Below are 20,179 nucleotides of genomic sequence, written 5' to 3'. Positions count from 1 at the left end.
TCAACGGGTACGTCTATGCCTCTACAGATCATAAAGATATTTTTTTGCCAGAAATAAGCCTTGAATGAAAAAGGCGGAGCCTTCCATTGTTAGCTACGTTTTGTTATTTCCGCAGTGTTTCCAAGTTAACAAATCGCCCCTTTATGCAAATTGCTCTGTTACCTTTACGAAATTTAAAGCCGAAATACATCTGACTTTCAAAAACCTGTTGTTTTTTTCCGTTCAGATTTGGAAGCTCATGAAAAATACCAACCAGAAAAAACTGCTGACAAGACCTTCCTTTCTTTACAAGTCTGATACTTTGGTACAATACCTTAAAAGAACCACTTGGATTGCAAGTTGGATCGTGCAAAACACGTAGCAAACGTTTACGGTACTACATCGACAATTGTTCGTTGTGAAGGTGATCAAAGCAATGTCTCAACTTCGAACACGTAACGTAATTAGTCGACGAACGTTAATCGTCATGGCATTTCAATCTACGAAAAAGGACACACAGGATACAGCGTCTCATCCACGTGTTTTTGTTAGCAACGTACTTACCACTTTCGTTTTTCTTGAAGGCCGAAGTTTTAACAAGGCACGTTGAGAGAAACAAACGCATACTGTAAACAGTATTACAAATTTGGTTTTGGTACCTTCAATCACAAAACAAAATACTACTGATTTTCCAGCTAGTTAACAAATCCCAAACATGCCTATGGTGTTGTAGTTGTTGGTGTTCACAACGTGTGTGGTGTTCCAGTGTTTCACGTGCTTGAGCCCTAGGCCAAAAACGTTTGCCATTCTTGTTTTGTCTCAACAAGTTATGGCAAGAATGATCGTAAACATTACATTTTGGTATTAAATGATTTTCAGCATTATCTATTTTCTTTTTGTCTTTCTCAAAGTTAAAAAATGGAATGTTTTTGTTTGCAGCTTTCGCGCCATGAAAAAAGAAATCGATTTGCAGATGGCGTACTAGTTGATATAGGGGTGGGGGAGAGTAGGGAGAGTCGATGTAATAAAGGAAAACGGTTGGTTCGACGTCATTTCCGGAAGGTTTGTCGACTAGCTGGGGCACTGAATTCATCTTTAGTTCTTACCATTTGGACTTCTCGTTTTAACTTAAACTACACATAATGTCTGGCCGTGGAAAGGGAGGTAAAGAAAAAACATGTTTTATTGTCTGGTTCTGGTTAGAATACCGCATTGTTAAACCGACCAATTTTTGTTGAATAAGTTGAATGAAAACGTATTCTCATTTTGCAGGCAAAGTTAAGGCTAAGGCCAAGTCCCGCTCCAGCCGTGCTGGACTTCAGTTTCCAGTAGGTCGTATCCACCGTATGCTTCGCAAGGGTAATTATGCAGAGCGTGTTGGTGCAGGTGCCCCTGTTTACCTTGCTGCTGTGATGGAGTATTTGGCTGCTGAAGTTCTTGAGTTGGCTGGTAATGCTGCCAGAGACAACAAAAAGACTAGGTAAGAAATGTGCTGCAGTAATTCGACAACAATTTATTTTATCTTCATTTTTAATAATAGGATCATTCCAAGACATCTGCAGTTGGCCATCCGTAATGACGAAGAATTGAACAAACTCCTGTCTGGAGTTACCATTGCTCAAGGTGGTGTGTTGCCCAATATTCAAGCAGTTCTCCTCCCTAAGAAAACAGAAACTGCGCCTGCTGGAGGCTCTAAGGGGGCCTCAAAAGGAAAGGCCAATTCTCAAGAGTACTAAGTTTGTCTGAGTCCCAGTTTGATTTTCATCTCTAAATGTGTTCCAGCCCTCCAGGAATTTTGAATTTTCCATTTTATTTGCTTAAGTCTTAATACTTTGATCAAATTCCCCTGTAAGTCCCTTGTCATCCAGGAAAAAATAAAAGCAATTTATGCTACAAAACACTGTGTAATTAAACATTTATAAAACAAGATAGTTAAAAAAAAGTTTGTTCAAGGAATGCTGTTAGTAGCAGTGGCTATTGACCATGTTACTGGTGCTGAGCACAAAATATCTGCTAACTTTTGCTTGATGGCTAGGAAATGTCTTTTAAAATCGAGTCCACAACCCCTTGACAGCCGGAAATCGAGTAAAACCATGGTCTGCATATCGTAGACTGTTGCCTTGAAGACCAATTGCATTTTGCGACGATCTTGTGTTGATATAGTAACCTGTGAAGGTACAAAATAATTAAATAAACCGAATAATCTCAAGGAACACGAATTTTCTTACCACTCCTGGAGTGTGTATTTTCCACGTGTAACCAAGTTTGACGAGCTGTTGACTGAGATGTTTGATAGCTTCTTCACAGCTGACTTTAGCCACCAAACGAGTCATACGTTTCACCAATCTCTGCAGTGGCGAACTCATGCTAGAACCAGAAGCAGTCTGTGTGTTAAGCTGCGAGTTCAAAAGCATATCGTCGATATGAGCTGGCTGAGAGAAGCTAAACACAGCGCCTGGTAGATTATTTGGTTCTTCATCATCATTGTTGTCGTTTTGGTGTACTGGTTGGGAACCGGAGAAGAAACCCAAGCCAGGCTGAGAGTATGACAAACGGCTGGCGTCCGATGAAGACGGTGATAAACCAGCGTCCACGGCGTCAGAACATATCCGTTTCGATACAGGTGTGTTTTCTTCTGCTCTGAGAGATGTACCTTCAGTTAACAATGACTCATTAGTTGCATGTCAATTCCATTGTTATAGCAAGGTAAAAAATATAAGAACGCAAATCCATACTTGAAACTTTAAATTTCTTTTGAAACCATTGATGATTGGTTATTTGCTGGATTGTATAACGTTTTCCCGGCAGTGGCATCAGCACCTTCCTCAACAATGACAAAGCAAGTGTGTCGATTTTGGTCCAAGGCAATCGTGTGATCTGGCATTCTTTCCACGAAGTATAGAGAGGACAATCAGGAGACGGGACATCCCAAGGTAATTCTCCAGCCAACATGGCAACAAGGACGACTCCACAAGACCAAATATCGGCTGGCTCTGCTGCGTACTTACGACAAAGCACTTCAGGAGCTATGTAAGGCAAAGTTCCACAACGTTTATCCAGAAGTCGTTCTCGACCTTGAAATCGAAAGATTGTCGCCATTCCAAAATCAGATATTTTCAAATTATCATTTGCATCCAAAAGCAAATTTTCAGGTTTTATGTCTCTATGAGCAACCCCTCTGCTATGCAAGTAATTCACACCAGCAATCAATTGTTTAAAATAACGCTGAGCTTCTATTTGAGGCATCCCCACATCAGGTTCTGTAGTACAAACATCACAGTTTATCTAAACACAAATATTACAAATTAAAGTGTATTACCTATTCTGTCAAAGAGCTCTCCACCAGATGCATACTCTAAAAAAATGAATTCAAAATTGCCATTTTCCCGTCTGCCATAAAATCGAATAATATGTGGATCATTCAACATCCTGTGAACACAAACTTCCTTCTTGACTGTTTCAGCAGCATTTGCATGTTTCTTCAGATCAATTACTTTCATTGCCACTGCTTCCCCTGTTTTGGCATTAACCAGTAGTTTTACCCTACAAATACAGATATACATAGTTTTTTTTGTCACTATTAAAAAATTTAACAATAAACATACTCTCCAAAAGCTCCTTCACCCAATGTTTGTATCATATCCCATCCTTCAACAAATTCAATTACACTGTTCTTTCCTTCGTATTTTTTGTTCTTTTCTTCCATTGTCGGATAAATATTTTCTTTACAACACGTCACAATTGGTGCGAAAGCTACAAACCGTCAGGACGCAGATAAACGATGAAAAGCTACACGTATTACCACTTTTTCCGCGTCTTTTCAATGGCTTTTTAATGCCGTTAAATAAATAGCCACCTACGGATTGAAGTCATGCAGCAGAGATCACACAATTGATTTCATTAACAAAACAGGTGGCATTTTGACTCGAATATATCGTCGGCTTGTTGTTTGGCTTCTCTTGTTTGCCGCAGTTGCCGCGTTTTAGGGCGCGTTCGTAAAACCATATAGCAAACGTGTTGGATACACGTTGCGACAAAAACTATATTATTTATAAATCGCTTTATTCACACATGTTCGCCTTATGCACCATTAATACGATTGCGATTTGAGAAAAAACATGTGGTTAAAAAAAATGTACGCTTTAACGAAAAGGGAGATGAGAGTATGCGCGGTGCTAAACGCAAATAAAAAAATATTAAAATAATATATCAATAATGACTCGAACCCGTTTAAGCCACATGGCAGGCGTGATCTATGCCACGGCGCCATACGTTACTACGTACAAGTATATAAGCTGCCTATTTATATGAGTGACACCCAAAGCAAAATTTGGTTGGGATGTGCGGTCCTGATTGAATCATTGCAATTATTTTTCCTCACTAGAATAGGCAGAATGAGCTTAAATAAAATGGTCACATTTGACGTTAACGTTAAAGACGATTGTATTCCAAAGTGTATTAACTCGGTCACCCTCTTCATTCCCGGTCTTCACATATCATCGTTACCAGAATCAGAATCTTCTTCAAGGGCGGATTTAGCGTATCGCTCCACTTCTGTATACACGTCCTGAGGGACTTTCTGATGACGGCCTTGGGTGACAGATCCTACCCAGCTGAGCTCCATTTCAAAGTGTTTATCCTTGACTTCATCATGGACAATATAAATGCTAAGGGGAAAAAACATGAAATTATGAATACAATTAAAATAGAAGTAGCACAGAAAAATTTTACATTTTTGCAGCTTCTTTTAGGAGTTCCATACAAGTCATATCTTTAAGCTTAAGCTTTTCCATCTCCGTTTTGGCAGCCTGTCTTGCTTTACCCATTGCACAGCCAAGATAGCCCTACAATAGAAGACAAATTATAAATTCTCTACATGTGATGAGTCAAACTGTAAAATAGTAACATACAAAAGAAACCCCAGATGGATCCACCATAAAAAGTTGAGGACCATCAATTTCATCATAAGATCCAAGTGCAACAGCACAGCCAAAGGGTCTGACAGCAGAATACAGAGTGTAGGCATGTTTGTACATGGCAACACGATCAGCCAAATACTTCAAAAAAAAGTTAGAGATACTGGCGAAGAAACTTTGATTTTTGGCATGTTTATCATACTTTGACAGGGATGTTGCCGCCATATTCAGCACGATAGTTTGAAGCTTCTGTCCTTGCAGTTTCAACAATTTGTCTAGAATCTGCTAGTAGACCAGCAACTGCCTGGACAGGAGAAAATTAAACAATTTGTTCACTTTACTAAAAATAGAGAATTTAAGGACTTGCCATTCCGATATGTGTGTCAATGTTGAAAATTCTTCGATTTGCCCCAGCCTCATACAGTTTTGATGTCACCAGTTTCTCCACAGCAAATACTACACCATCTTTACCTCGTAGGGCAACAGCAGTTCTGACAAAGTAAGAGGTGAGTATTATGTTTCCAAAGAAAAAGATGTACCCTTACCCGCTGTTTTCGACGGCTTTCATAGCATACTCGACCTGGAACACTCGGCCATCAGGAGAAAATTGGGAAGCTGACAAATCGTACTGAAATAATAAATTTAAGTAAATCAAGGAGAAGTATTAAATCAAGAAATTCTACGGCGCCTCTTACCCCAGTACCAATAGAACTCATCGTGTAATTGAAAGAATGACTCGTGAAATCGTCAACTTCTGTAGTGACAAGCGGTTTCAAGCTGTAGCAGACTACGTTAAGCGGCTGAAGGACTTCATTTGTTTCAGTTACAAACCGGGCAACGTTTAAATTATACTGTAATTTGTATGATCGAGAATGGCGGTCTACTGAATAAACATTGAAGTAGCGTAGCAGAGGGCTTATAACCGAAAACTCACGGAGAAAAAAGTTTAGCTATAAATTAATTTGATTAGCATCGTCACAACCGTGAAAAATGTCCCTTAGAAAATCGTTTTGAATACTTAGATTTTCCGCAACGTTTTGCGTAAATTTTAATGATTCTTAATAGTAAAAGATGACTGATGCTTCGGCTTATCTAAATTCAAGCATTAGCTGAATCGACCGTAATAGAACTCAAGGTGCAAGATGTCTTCGACATGGGTACACAAGTATGTTACGTAATTGCATGCATACATATACTTTCCATGTATATTTTTAAATTTTAGAGTTCATTTTTACACATAACACCTTAAAAACCAATATTGACATTCCCATTTCATTCGAACTTCCAAACCTTTTAACTTTGGTGGTTCTGATCTGCAGATTGGACAATTTTTAAGATTTCTCGCTTCACACCTAGCAAATTGCAAAAAATAGGTCTTTTGGTTAATGTATAATCATAAATTAAAATGCTTATACCTTCAGTGGAGCAAAAACAGATTGATGTGCTCCATCTTTCGTTTTGTCGAAGCAGTTTTTCGAACTCGTATACGTTACCTCCAACACCAAAGTAAAAATGTTTCGCTGCTATGTAGCTGACAATTTAAATGGAGCTAGTTAGTACGAACGGAATAAAAACGGAATTATAGTTACATGACTCCATTTTCTTTGATCATCTCTTCAAAAATTTTAATTAATTTTCCATAATTTTCAGGATTGTAAATAGTCTCAGAAGTAAGAATAATATCATAGTTTTTGAGTTTATGATGCAATGAGCCCCAATCTCCAGCAAAAAATTTTGTTTTGCTCTTTACATCTGGATTGTTGTTGAGAATCACATTAGGAATGGTGCAAAGGGAAAGCACTTCAGCATTCTAATTCAAAAATACATTCTTATAAGAAAGGTGAATGAGTAAAATAAGGTGTAATATGTAATATACATAGTCCTGAAAATGGACAGTCTGTGCTCCCTTTCTCAGTGCATGCATGCCGAGGAGCCCTGCTCCACATCCAAGATCAAGGACATCCAACCCATCAAATTGAACCGATTCTTTATTCAAGTAATCCAAAAGATCAAGGGTGCACTCCCATATTTTTAATCCACCTAATTTGTTGCAATGTATTGAAATTTCTGTTGTAAAATGAGGTGTAAATTTTTTTTACCTTCATACACTCCACTTATAACATCACTATTCATTTGAATGGCAGTCTTTAAAGATTCATATTCTCCACTCTTTTGTGATGTGATAAGCTCTTCAACGTGCTTCAAATCAACAAGATGAAATTCACATACGAGACTCGTAGGCGAACCGCTTTCGCGATAGGGTTTCATTTTCTGAAAATGATCATTAGATATTTCAATTTCTTGCCCATCTGTTTCTTGAATAGAAGTTTTGCCACTACTTTTTAGGTCATCAGGTATTGTGTCCGTTTCATCCTGATTTTCCAAGGAGAAATTGAATTTGAACATGCCGAATTGTCGATCGGTATACAATTATGGTTTAATTAGTGCAGCAGCAACGGCAACTGAAAACAATATATTATAGAAGCTTGGTTGCCATAGTCACGGGCGGTGACAAGTCTGCTACAGCCTGTTTCCCTCCCTACTAGATTCAGTGGGCAGGCCGCACCGTGGGGCTGATCTGTCGTCAATACATTGGAAAAAAAAAACGGGTGTGAATTGATTTTACTTCTTATTCCTAAAGAAATATGGCAGATAACTTTAAATCAAATACAGGAAAAATGAATGCAGACTCATCAAATGGCTGTGGAGATCATTGCGATGGACACCACCATTCTAACGAGGGGTAGGTTTGCTGCTCCACGTTTACATGCTAATGCGACCGTTAATCAACGAAACAGCTTATTTTTTGGCAAAGCCCTTTTATAAATAATTTCCCTTTCTCTCGTTTTTATGTTCAATTTTTGTGCCCTTAGTGGTGTGAAGTTGAAAGACAAAAAGAAAAAAGGGAAAAATATTAAAAACCATTTATCCAAAGACGATGGAGAAGAAATGATGTTGCCACCTGCTAATCTTCAAGTGAGTTTATTTGACTTATAAAATGCTGATGATATAACTTACCATTTTTTTGTATTGGATAGGACTTGAAAAAAGCCATGGAGTTGCTTTCGTTGACTCACAGTCAAGGTGCTGTTAAAACGACTGAAGATGCTATGGCTAAGCAGTATGAATTCTGGAGCACTCAACCTGTTCCGAAAATAAGTAAATTTTACTTACATAATATGTTATGATATGAATTATGGAGTAACTTTTAAATTCTTCAGATGAAGATATTACTGCCAATGAACCTATTGAACAGGACACACCTGCATCAGAGATTCGTCCTGAACCATATACTTTACCTCAGGGTTTTGTTTGGGATACTTTGTCATTAGACAATCCGCAGACAGTAACTATAATTATTTTAGTTGCCTTTACTTGAAATTAACATTATTTTTCTCATATCTGAATTTCAAAGTTGCAAGAGCTGTATCAGCTTCTCAACGAAAATTATGTAGAAGATGACGACAATATGTTTCGATTTGATTATTCGGCTGATTTTCTCTTATGGTGGGTTGACATTTTATAATGTGTAGATAGACGACTCGATTAATGTGAATTTGAATTTGTAGGGCTTTGAAACCCCCTGGTTGGCACAAGGATTGGCACTGTGGCGTACGTGCAGAGAAATCGGGAAAGCTTTTAGGCTTCATATCTGCGATCCCAGCCACCATTCGAATATATAACCAGTAAGCCTTGCCAATATTCTACATGTATATTCAACTAATATTAAATTTTTGTTTACAATTTAAAGTACCCAGAAGATGGTGGAGATTAACTTTTTGTGCGTCCACAAGAAGCTGCGCTCGAAACGAGTGGCACCCGTATTGATTCGTGAGATTACTCGACGCGTCCATCTAAAAGGAATTTTTCAAGCCGTTTACACGGCCGGCGTTGTATTGCCTAAGCCGGTCAGCACTTGCAGGTATTTGCTCTTTATGTTTTCCAATATTTTGTAAGGTACCCTTACGGTATGCCTCTTTATCTTGACTCCAAATGCAGATACTGGCACCGTTCGCTAAACCCCAAGAAGCTGATAGATGTCAAGTTTTCGCATCTGGCGCGCAACATGACAATGCAGCGAACACTGAAGCTCTACCGCTTGCCGGAGGAAACCAAAACTCCCGGTTTCCGCACCTTGGAACTCAAGGACATAGAGCAAGCATATCGATTGCTCAACACGGTTAGTCTCCAATAGTATGGCCGTCTTGTGTTACGCTACCAATGATGACTAACGTTGATAAGTCGTCTAAAGCAATGTTTAAAAAAATGGTAGAGGTAAAAAGGAAGTAGTTTTTCTTAGAAAGGATTGCTCGTGTTGAAACATTGATATCGATTTTCCCCTCTTTGAACGTGTTTTTTTTTTTCTCTATGGATCCTACCCTTTAGTATTTGAACAAGTTCCACTTGGCACCGTGTTTCGACGAGGAGGATTTCCGCCACTGGTTCTTTCCGCGCCCCGGCATCGTCGATTGTTATGTCGTGGAGAAGGACGGCGTCATCACTGACATGGTGAGCTACTACACTCTGCCGTCGACGGTGATGCACCATCCTGTCCACAAGTCCCTGAAAGCGGCTTACTCGTTCTACAACGCGTCGACGACGACACCGTGGAACCAGCTGATGGGCGACGCTCTGGTCACGGCCAAGAATGCCGGTTTCGACGTTTTCAACGCTCTCGATTTGATGGAGAACAAGACTTTTTTGGAGCCGCTCAAGTTCGGCATCGGCGACGGTAATCTTCACTATTATCTGTACAACTGGCGCTGCCCGGACATGCCCTCCTCTTCGGTCGGCCTGGTCCTCCAGTAACGAACAATTTGACAGGTAGTTGGGGAGGGCACGGGATGACCGAATAATCTGTCGGTAAAAAAAAAATTATTATTATTTTTGATTTTTTTTTTTTTGAGAATATTTGAAATAGAAGGAACCCCCATTTTCTTTTTCCGTTTATATGTTTGTGTGTGATTATGAGCGCTTGTCTCTTCCTGTCGACCCAGAGGTTATTTCCCCTTTTGTTGAAAAAAACAAATCATTAAGACTTAATAAAAACAAACAGTGTCGACGGAATTTTTACTAAACATCTTGTTTCTTTTTGCTTTGTATTTAATGAAATCCCTTCTACAACGGTGAATGAGTTGACGGAAATACCCCCCCAAGCAATCAGTGATTAATTAATTTTAGATATAAAGGCTCCTGGCTTAGACGTGGCCCAGGGCACACCCATGGTCCTGCACTTTAGTTAATTCCTTTTTATCTTCTAGTCACTTTTCATTCCGAGATTATTGTTTATATCGTGATTAACCACCAAAATCCACAAATGAATACCGCAAAATAGCCATCAGCATTATGGTGCAAAATGCAATTAATCAAAATTTGCAACAATGTATCAACTTTTCCCCCCAATCCTTCCTTTGTTTCAACCACCCACCACCCTAAAACCACGTTGAGTTGTCGGCCGGTTTGCTTTAATCTTAAACAGTCTGTAAACGTACGTTTCTTGATCCGGTTGGCTGGCATTTATTTCTTTGCAAGGTAAGAAAACTCCATTTTTGTTTTTCAACATTTCGTCGAATCCCTGATGGACAAATTCTTTTACGCTTTGCCTGTTTTATAGTAAAGAACTGTCGGTTCGTAGTAGTAGAACATGAACTGCTGTTGACATTTAGCAAATTCTCTGGGAGAAATCGTAGTCTTAATCTTTTTGGTAAAGTTCAAGAATTTGTCAGTCCATCGTGCTCGGTGGACGACACGCTTGAATTCGCTAATCTCCCTCGAAATCATCGATTAGGAAGGAAATCGTACTCGCATATTCTAAAGGCTATAGCCCTACTGTGTACTGACATACTAACTCAAACCATCTTCCAAATGAAGTAAACCCCTACTCGTTGAAATTAGAAAAGCTCGTGTAATCAAATAGATGAAAGCAACACTTTTTCCACCCTCCATGTTGAATTGCAACTTACTCAAATCGAATTGGTTTTAACACGTTAAAAAAAAGAATGTTACATAATTCAATTATGTCTGAGATGACACGAGGATTGGGTTTTATAACGTCTTTCAGTTCCCCATTTTTTTTCCCTCGTCGCCTTACGACAAATGTGCGAAGAAGAAAGTAGGTAGCATATTCCCTAAAGGTTATGAACATCGTCACTTGAATTCATCCGTGAACGAATAGACGGGAGAAGCGAGCAAAGTGTAGAAGCACTTTCCCCTTCATTGTTGGTATTACGCAGTGTTGGAGGGTCCTTTACCAAACACGCAATGTTACTCTGAATATATACGTTGTCTGAACTATACTGGGTGGCGGGGGGTGGGGGTGGTTCACAAAGTTGTGAAGACGAAAGGCTCTAGCGTTCATTTGGCTGACGACTGGGACGCCAGTCAGACGTTTTCACGCTGTCTTTCTAGTGATTCGCACAAGTTTTTTTGTTTTCACGATGTATTCTAAAGTTTCGTACCATTCGTGAACAGCTGGGGGTTTCCTTTTTCTCTCATCTTTATGTGTAGACACAAAGGAAAACAAAAGTCTTAGAGAAGGAAAGAAAAATACTTGAAAAGGAAAAGAAACATGTTTCAGTTTTGTGAGTAGTATTGTGTCTGTGTAGCCGCGCAGTTAAACACTGCCTGCGGCGGTCCTCGAAAATGAGTGTCATAGCTGTAAATATGAATTGGACGACATCGTCAGCTCCAACATTGTTGTATTCGAGTGAAGAAGAATTGAACGCCACGTTATTATACATCAATTCTTCGTCCACAATCAGCACTTATTTCAACAGCTCTGACGTAGTAGCCACCAATGCACTTGATTCGTTGATGAATGTCCTCATTGCCATGGTGTTGGTCATCCTTATTCTCACCACTGCCATTGGTAAGTGGATTAAAATAAATACTCTTTCGCACATAGATGGATAACTGTTGGCTCTTCATCTATGTGCGGTTAAAGAGTATTTATATTTATAGGATCTCCTTTTCTTTTTATGTGTTTTCTGGGCGGACCCAAACGCTCCCGATGGCATCCATCGTCTGTCATCACTGGGAGATGATGATTGGTGGAGCAAATCAATTTGCACGTTTCTCTTGTCAGTTCGAATAGGTAGCTAAAATTAACTCCCCCTCCCAACAAAAAAAAAATAATTGTCATAAAAGCAAATTCTTAAAAATTGTGTTTACATCCGGTTTTTTATTGCCGGGGGGTGTGTAGGGGAAAGGCTCAGGTTGTTTGTTTGTTTCGGCTAACCATCCGAGACATTGCTGATACTCTTTGTGTGTACTTTACCTTAACAGGCACGAACGTCTGCGTTGTAAAACAGAAATAAAATCTTTCGTTCGTGTCGTGAATCACAATGCGATGCTATCAACATAGCGTTCCCAAGTGGAAGATTCACGCATCTATCACTTTTTGAGCTCTATTTTTGTTTTGTTTTTTTAATCTTTTACCGATTGTAGTGTACCGGCTGTCTACACGCATCGATCGAAATTTGCAACGTCAAAAAAAAACTTTCGGCGTCGTCTTTTAGTTCCTAAACCAAATAGTTGGACAGCTGTCGGGATCAACTCCCACCGGGGGGGGGGGGGAATTTTTCTTTTCCGTAAAATCTTCTTGTCCGTTTCCAATATTTCCTTTCAAATCCCGTCTCGTGTTTGTGTATAACACACGACGCTATTATTAAACACGCATACCGTGTCGCGTTTGAGGAAGGTGTTTGGGTGCATGGTAATAAATATGAAACGATAAAAAGAGGTGGGACCCTCCCATGATGGGCAACGTCTATTCTGACACGGATGCCAACAAACCAGGACCAAGAAGGATGTCCGAACAATATAACTGTGAGCGATAGGATTGCCATCTGATGTTGTAAACTTGACTAGGGACCTCTTTTTTTTTGTCCGGCATGTTTGTACGGAATCAAACGGGAAGGAAAAAAAGAGGGAAATGTATTTATTAGTTTTGGCCAGCTGTATGTGATGTGCGTGGTTGCCATTTGATACACAACTGCGGCGGCGTGAAGAGAGGGATGTTTGTATCTGTTGTGTCTGTCGACGTTTGATTCCTTTTTCAAACTCATTTTTTATTTCCTTCCGTTCGAAAAGACGTAAAATTCAATAAGAAATCTTTGCTTCATAATTAATCGTTTCGATGTATTTAAAAGAGCCGAGGTTAGCGACAGGTTGAAATTTAGATGCGGGGAATTGATTCGCCCGCAACGGGTTTTTTTAAATGAAAGAATCGTTGATGTCTTTGATTGAATTGATGGAACCGGTGCACCCAATCAGTTTTCCCTCCGTATAGAAGCTCCGCAATAATCTCATCAATCGTTCAATAAAAAATACGACGTTTCTCCAGTCAAAACGAAATTAGATTTTTCATTTCTATGTCGGTGGAGGTTTGCATTTTTGCGACGGAGCGATCGTAACGAAAGTGGCTTGTTTATATCGAATTGGAGAACGAAATCTACACGTATCCGTGTGGCAATGTTTTCCTATTTATGTCGTGCGCGTGTGTTTTGCTCGTGCGATCGTTAAAGTCGACCAATTGCGTCCGTCTGTTATTTGTCTACAACATATCGCAATCTAAACATTTTTTTTTCAGGCCTCTGAATAACTAGACGCTGTTTGCGACGATACACAGACTTTCGTCTGCCAAATAATGCGATCTAAAATTGGAAATACCATCAACTTGTATTTTTTTTTTTTTAATGATGGAGTTTTGCTTCTTTTCATTTTGAATAGCCGTCAGGTTTCTCAAGGAAACTAACACGACTTTGTAACAGAACGAACTGTTTTCCTAGTAAAAACTATCTTGATTTATTATTCGCATGTTGTTCTTTTTGGGAAGTGTGATTTACTATCAAACATGTTCCCCGTGTTGCTATTTTCGAAACATGTAGGGCGTTTTTTTTCTCTTGTGTTTAAACAAACTGCAGGTGATTTTTTTAATAGGAAATTTTGTTCTTTTTATTAAAAAAAAGACGAAGTGTACCGTCTTATTGAGCCGTGCACATCACGTTACAAAATGATGGCCATATTTCAAAAAGTATCCGTGGAATGTCGTTGGTGAACAAGAGTTAACGAGTACGAACGTCTCGTTCCGTTTTCATTGGCCATGAAACGTTGTCATTTCGAATTCCTAATTGCCATACAGCAAAAGGACGTATTCAAATGTATTGACATACCTCCTGTTGCTATTTAGTTTTTCTTTTACCTGCGTGCGTCAGCCGGATGTCTAACAAAAGTTTAGAAAACCTATTAGCTAATGTTATGCTTTTACATTGAGGGCAAATTACAATAAATATGGTACGTCCCCCGACGTCTTCATTCTCGCGCGCCCGACAGCGTCTGTATGATTATGATATACGCTGTGTGGGTGTGTGCACGCTTTGATTATTTGGGACATGTTACATAAACTTTGTTGAATATTTCCTGGATCTTTTCTGAAAACGTGCAACATTAACAACGATTATGAATAACTTTTATTGTGATTTATTCTCAATGTTAAAGCCGAAACCACTCAATAATCTTACCATCTTTTTTTATTGTAATACGATATAATAGCTGACAAAGTAGGATGGGGTCCAATCATCTTCGTTTCCCCCGTAACTCTTATTTTTGATGTCTTTTAATAAATGATTCCCTTCTGAGATCTTAAAAAAAAAGAGGTCCCATCTCTCTGGTATCACAAAAGAGACCGGTAGCAGAAAAAAAAGTTGGGTGAGCTTCATCATCTCTTTCGGGAATAAAAAAAGGGGGGGGGGGGGGAGAGGACTGTGTGTGTAGTAAAAAAAAAAAAAAATTTACTTCACGCACGCTACAGTGCATAGAGTGACGGCCCCGATTGTTAGGACTCTTTGATTTCTATAGCTCGTCACTGAAGTATATCTTACTCTCGGGAGTTTTCTATTGATATTGGATTTGTGTGTAGAGATCCAATGCGAAATGAGAGAAGTTTGATGACACAACTCTAGGAAAGTGCGGAGTATGGAGGTCTTGCTTAATGCCGCTTTGTATGCAAATTTCAGGTGGCAATATTAACTGCGATTTATTACGTCCACTTAAAGTCAGTACCTTTTGAAAATTCAAATTTGGCGCTAAAAATATCTTTTATCGTAACTTCTAAAGAAAGCAACAAGCGCCATCAGTGAAAATGAATTGAACAGCTGATTGATGACACAACTTGTTGACAACCGTCATTCTTTTTAACCCCAAAAGACTCGTTTTGTGTCTCAATCAGTGCCGGAATACATAGCACTCCTTCATAAATCTTGAATGATTTACAGACACACATTTTAAGTAATTTTCGGATGATGTATGTTCGTAATAGACGTTAGTTTCCGTCCGTCGCTGACCAAAGTGTGGCTCCGTAATCGGCCAACTTTCTTTTCCGTCGTCATTTATAAATGTCGTACCCATAGAGTTCAGCGAGTATGAGACAGTAAATGTATTCATGGGTTTATAAATACTCGGACGTTTGGCCAAGTCCTCCCCTTTTTGTCACTCGAAAAATAATAACCACGTCTCAATTTCTTCTTTTTGAGTTGCAAAAAAAAAGTAAATCTTATTTCCAGTTGTCTAAACTTAATGGCAATCTTCTATTTATGTTCGTATTGCAGAATATATAGACGTCACAATTGTATAGCAAATAGAATATCAATTTCCATTGCCTATCCCAGTTTCCCCTTCGATCCAATGCCAACAGCAGTTCTAGCGAAAGTACATGCATTGACATGTCTATATTTTTCTGTAGATATACACTTTAGTGTCGTACTTTATGAAAGGAAACATCAACTATTGCTTTATAGTGTATCTACAGTCACGCAGTTGTGTACCAACTTCTTTTTACGGTTGTCAAATGCAGAGGTTGTGTTCTGAGACGGGCCTCGTCGACTTTTAACGGCCTTCTTTTTCATAGGTTTGTGCCCGAAAAATAATAAGTTCACAAGATCTAAAGACATAACGCAGACATCAGTTGACATCGAGACCCCCCGTAGTTAGCACGCGTCATTCTCGGTCGATCCAATCTTTGTCCCGCAGCCGCACACTCTTCGAAATAATGAAAAAAAAAAAAAAAGAGAGACAGACTTTTATAATAGCCAAGTATCGTGATATATACACGCAGAGTATATCACGTAATTTCCTTATTCATAAAAGGATACGGTTTCTTTTGGGCTCATCAACTTAAAGGCTTAAATGTCATTCGGTGTATCTCCTTTTATGTATTCTTGGGTGATGAGACGAATCCATTTGTCGTGTCATTGTCAACGTCCTCCCTCTTTTTTTTATGTCTTTCATAATTTAGGGCTATATTTATCCAATAACGTGATGGGTTTCTTTTTTTTTTAGTATCAGATTACCCGACAGATTAGCGGAATTACAAAGTAATTTTGATTAGGAGAAGAGCTCTTGTGATCTTTGTTTATACGCCAGATGTGTTTCTCAAAATGCGAGACCCCAAAGGCTTGTAACAACAAACGCATTAGGGCCCAAACTATTCAAATTGTATCCGCCTTTTCATCGTGTGTGTGTGCCATTGTTAACAACTTCAATGTGCATACACAACAAACCTAATGGATGCACTCCCGACCGAAACTTTACACGTACGAAAGAAAATCACGAAATGTTGGGGCTGTATTATTTCAAAAATTTTTGTTACATTACATTTTTCTTTTGTTACGTGTAATAGGAAACTTGGCCAAGGTCCGTTCGGTATGTGCAACACGAGCTGCTCGTTTCCCGCCCCCCCCCCCCCTTTTTTTTTGAGCTAGTAATTAGCTGCTGTTGCTGAGTAGAATTGATTACCTGGTCGATAGAGCGATGGCTGTTTACATAATTTGTCACGCTCCATTTAAATTGCATATGATTTAAATTATTTTTGTTCTTCGCGCAGGTAATGTGTTTGTCATTGCGGTCATTTTGCTGGAGAGACATTTGCAATCAGTGGCCAACTATTTGATCCTATCGTTGGCGGTGGCTGATCTTTTAGTCGCCTGTCTCGTCATGCCACTCGGCGCCGTCTATCAAGTGACGGGCAAATGGCTCCTGGGACCGGAATTGTGCGACATGTGGACCTCGTCCGACGTGCTCTGCTGCACAGCTTCCATCTTGCACCTGGTCGCCATAGCTACAGACAGGTAACAATACATTAACCTTTATTTTTAAACCATGGATTCTGTCTAACGTAATTGTGTTTTACATTTTGATGTATAGCGGAAACATGAGCCGAATAATATTGGCTCAATTTTTTTTATATTGGGTTTTATAGAATCGTGAATAAAAAAAGAGAGGGGCTTAGTGTACACAATTATATGGCCCCAGAGCAAAGAATTTCAGGATTTGATTAGATTTTTTGTTCCTTATAAAACCGCCTTTGGGATGCTTTAATGATGGCTGGACTACGCACAGTGATTCTTTCATTTCCTATAGATTTTTTCCCTTTTTTTACGAGACTTTACAAATGTCCACAAGGGAAGAGAACCTTTTTATGTATGGCCAGGGTCAGTAAGCAAATCCACATTGAATATTGATTTAGAAAAAAACCCATCTCAAATGTGTGTAAATATTCTGGTGAGCTGGACCTGAGCCAGGCAAATTTAACGAACGTAAACAAAAAGTAATATCGATGAACAATTGGAAACAGAAAAAAATGGTACTCACCTCTCAACTGATGAGAGAAAACGTTTGAAATTATAAGTATACATACATTAATCGATGTACAGACGGAGGGCTTGTACTCTTTGCCCACTGCGTGCATCACGTGATATGTTCCCATCGGTTTGTTATCGGAGCATAAATTTTCTACATTTATTATTCTAGCCACGCCATTGTGATATTCAGGTCGTGTTACATGACCTTAAAATATAAAGGAAATAAAAAAGAAACGCCTCGGTTGAATCATTCACAACCATCCGCAAAAAAGGGGAGGGGGTGAAGGTGGATTGCCTGCTCATAGACAGGGCCTTGTGTACGTCTGTGTGTGTCTGTGCAATGCACTAAATATACGATCACGACTCGTGCGGAATAAGGATTCCTATTGGTTGTCTTGTGTGTACAACCGGATCGATTCTACTGATCACTTACGTAGTCATTGTTTGTTTTGCTTTCGCGCATAAGTCTTAAAGACGTTTCGACAGAGAGATCAAAACTTTATTTTTAAGGGGAGAATTGAATTTTCCTTCAATGTCCATGCATTGATATTTGTTTTTGAATGCACACAGGTACTGGGCTGTGACGAGTATCGACTACATCCAACAGCGAACGATCGGCCGGATTACTATCATGATTGCTACAGTGTGGCTAGTTTCATTACTCGTCTCCTGTTTCCCGCTTTTCGGATGGAAGGACGATGATTGGCACAAACGGATCGAATACCAACAGTGTCTCATCAGCCAAGATGTTGGCTATCAGGTAAAATTTGCAATACGCTTTTCCAATGATTTCATAGTTTTATTTCTTTACAAAAAAAAAGTTGAGTTGAATTGGATCGATCCAAAGCAATCCGACCTCAATAGGATCCGACTATGTCACTTGTGTACGTAACATTTCCCAAAAAAAAAATTGTAATGTGGGCAATCGTCAAGTTTGTCTGCTATAGTCAAAAGTCCACTCGAGAGCTAATGTTTTCCTTTTTTTTTTTTTAACTTGGCTGTGGAAGACATGCCAAACTATTTCAATAGCGTGAGACCAACGCTGGCGTCTGCGTTCGATTTCAACGATCGATAGAGAAAGCTGTCTGCTGTTTAAGACCTTATATAGCTATATTTAAAAAAAAAAGGCCACATTTAGTTTCTGTGATTTTTAAAAAAAGAAATAATTTTTTTCTTTTTCTCTAAAACAAATTGCAGGTCTTTGCAACGCTGTCGACATTTTATTTGCCGCTGGCAATCATATTGTTCCTTTATTGGAGAATTTTCTTGACGGCTAAGAAGCGGATTAGGAGACGGAAAGAGCCGAGGCAAAACAATGGTGCTTCCTCCTCAGCGGCCTCTGGTGGTCTACGTTTGAGCATGAGAGGCGCTGTGTCGTCGGCAGCTCCGACAATATCGACGACAAACAGCACGGGAATTTCGTTCGTCTCGACCGGAACGACCTGCACTGCCATGACAGCTGCTGTCGGCGTTTTAAATCTGGGCAGGCCATCCGTCGATGTGGAGAATGTCTACGTCGTCGACGAGCAAACAGTAGACACACCTCCAACACCGCCGGCTAAATTAACTCGACGGATTACATCGGTGGCCGCGTCGACAGCGGCTTCCAACAACAATAGACGTCGCAATATGGAATCTAAACGAGAACGTAAAGCGGCTAAAACATTGGCCATCATCACGGGGGCTTTCGTCATTTGCTGGCTGCCGTTCTTCGTCATTGCGCTATTGATGCCCGTCTGCCAGTCGCCTCATTGTTACTACGACGACAACATGGTGGCCTTCTTCCTCTGGCTCGGCTACTTCAATTCGACCCTCAATCCGATTCTCTACACCATCTTCAGTCCAGAGTTCCGTAACGCCTTCCAGAAACTTCTGCGGATTAGGACACCGCGTCAGCTTGCTACCGTCTCACATTCCGGAGGCGGAATGGCCGCCAGTCGGGCTAAAGAAATGAGCCGGCCTAATGCCACCGTGTTAACTGGGGCGACGGGAGGCAACAACAACAAGTTCAACGATCTGGAACGTCAAAGTATCGCAGCCGTGTCCAACTATTCCGGCTAGTTGTTTCCGCTTCCCCTCCCCTTTTTTGTTTTTAATCGAGGGGAGGGGGAAAAATAAATGAATAAAAGATTTTTTGATACTATATGACTTAAACCCTTTGACGTCAATGTGACACGACCTGCATATTTGTACATAGAGACTCCCCCATTCCTGACGACGTGATAACGTACAGACATAAAAAACATGTTGATGTTTCATATCAGATATATAAGAAGATTATTATTATTTCCATTTTGTTTTGCCCTTCTTCTATCTCTGTACAATGTTGTGTATAAAATTTGATCTTTCCGTGTTTCTTTTGTTTTATACGAAATTGTACATAAGTATCTATGGAGGAATAATATTGTATGCAATACAAGAAAAGAAAAAGACTTTTAAACTAACGAGTTAGCCACTGTTTATTTTCATATTTTTGTTGGCTGGATGTGTCCTTTCATGATGAATCAAACGAGCGGTGCACACCATTCTCCTATTGTTATTCTACAGATACACAAGTCTCTTTTCTTTTTGTTTGTCTTGATTTTTTCCGGCTGTGATTCCAATCAATATCTACCGCGGAAGAGAGAGAGAAAAAAAAAAGCTGGG

General features: G+C 39.6%; 5 protein-coding genes across 5 annotated transcripts; 3 read left to right on the top strand and 2 right to left on the bottom strand.

The window, feature by feature from the left end:
* The first annotated feature begins 982 nt into the window (after positions 1-982).
* On the top strand, positions 983-1,877 carry LOC130686931 (histone H2A-like). Its single transcript, XM_057510091.1, has 3 exons — positions 983-1,143; positions 1,252-1,459; positions 1,520-1,877. The coding sequence occupies exons 1-3, from the start codon at positions 1,122-1,124 to the stop codon at positions 1,713-1,715; spliced, it is 426 nt and encodes a 141-aa protein (XP_057366074.1). The 5' UTR covers positions 983-1,121; the 3' UTR covers positions 1,716-1,877.
* Positions 1,864-3,933, bottom strand: LOC130686934 (serine/threonine-protein kinase grp-like). The gene is made up of 6 exons (XM_059494202.1): positions 3,782-3,933; positions 3,585-3,702; positions 3,299-3,522; positions 2,715-3,239; positions 2,208-2,632; positions 1,864-2,146 (listed from the first exon to the last, which is right to left on the bottom strand). Exons 2-6 carry the CDS (start codon positions 3,683-3,685, stop codon positions 1,928-1,930), a joined length of 1,494 nt encoding a protein of 497 aa, XP_059350185.1. The 5' UTR covers positions 3,686-3,702; positions 3,782-3,933; the 3' UTR covers positions 1,864-1,927.
* A 487-nt stretch (positions 3,934-4,420) lies between these two features.
* LOC130686933 (uncharacterized) lies at positions 4,421-7,351 on the bottom strand. The gene is given in 11 exon segments (XM_057510094.2): positions 4,421-4,646; positions 4,711-4,823; positions 4,890-5,036; positions 5,098-5,195; positions 5,259-5,386; positions 5,441-5,523; positions 6,186-6,247; positions 6,311-6,426; positions 6,485-6,705; positions 6,772-6,935; positions 6,995-7,351. Coding segments are annotated over 11 exon segments (1,617 nt in total). The 5' UTR covers positions 7,302-7,351; the 3' UTR covers positions 4,421-4,468.
* Positions 7,352-7,442: 91 nt separating this feature from the next.
* LOC130686925 (glycylpeptide N-tetradecanoyltransferase 2-like) lies at positions 7,443-9,928 on the top strand. Its single transcript, XM_057510085.2, has 9 exons — positions 7,443-7,638; positions 7,769-7,871; positions 7,934-8,054; positions 8,117-8,241; positions 8,311-8,402; positions 8,465-8,581; positions 8,647-8,817; positions 8,895-9,075; positions 9,282-9,928. Exons 1-9 carry the CDS (start codon positions 7,541-7,543, stop codon positions 9,702-9,704), a joined length of 1,431 nt encoding a protein of 476 aa, XP_057366068.1. The 5' UTR covers positions 7,443-7,540; the 3' UTR covers positions 9,705-9,928.
* Positions 9,929-11,312: 1,384 nt separating this feature from the next.
* Positions 11,313-19,868, top strand: LOC130686923 (5-hydroxytryptamine receptor-like). The gene is made up of 4 exons (XM_057510081.2): positions 11,313-11,763; positions 16,777-17,020; positions 18,104-18,293; positions 18,731-19,868. The coding sequence occupies exons 1-4, from the start codon at positions 11,538-11,540 to the stop codon at positions 19,592-19,594; spliced, it is 1,524 nt and encodes a 507-aa protein (XP_057366064.1). The 5' UTR covers positions 11,313-11,537; the 3' UTR covers positions 19,595-19,868.
* Positions 19,869-20,179: the final 311 nt, after the last annotated feature.

Source organism: Daphnia carinata, chromosome 2 (genome assembly GCF_022539665.2).
Source record: "Daphnia carinata strain CSIRO-1 chromosome 2, CSIRO_AGI_Dcar_HiC_V3, whole genome shotgun sequence".
NCBI lineage: Eukaryota > Metazoa > Arthropoda > Branchiopoda > Diplostraca > Daphniidae > Daphnia > Daphnia carinata.
The sequence above is the reverse complement of the archived record's forward strand: the minus strand, read 5'-3'. Positions and strand labels throughout refer to the sequence as shown.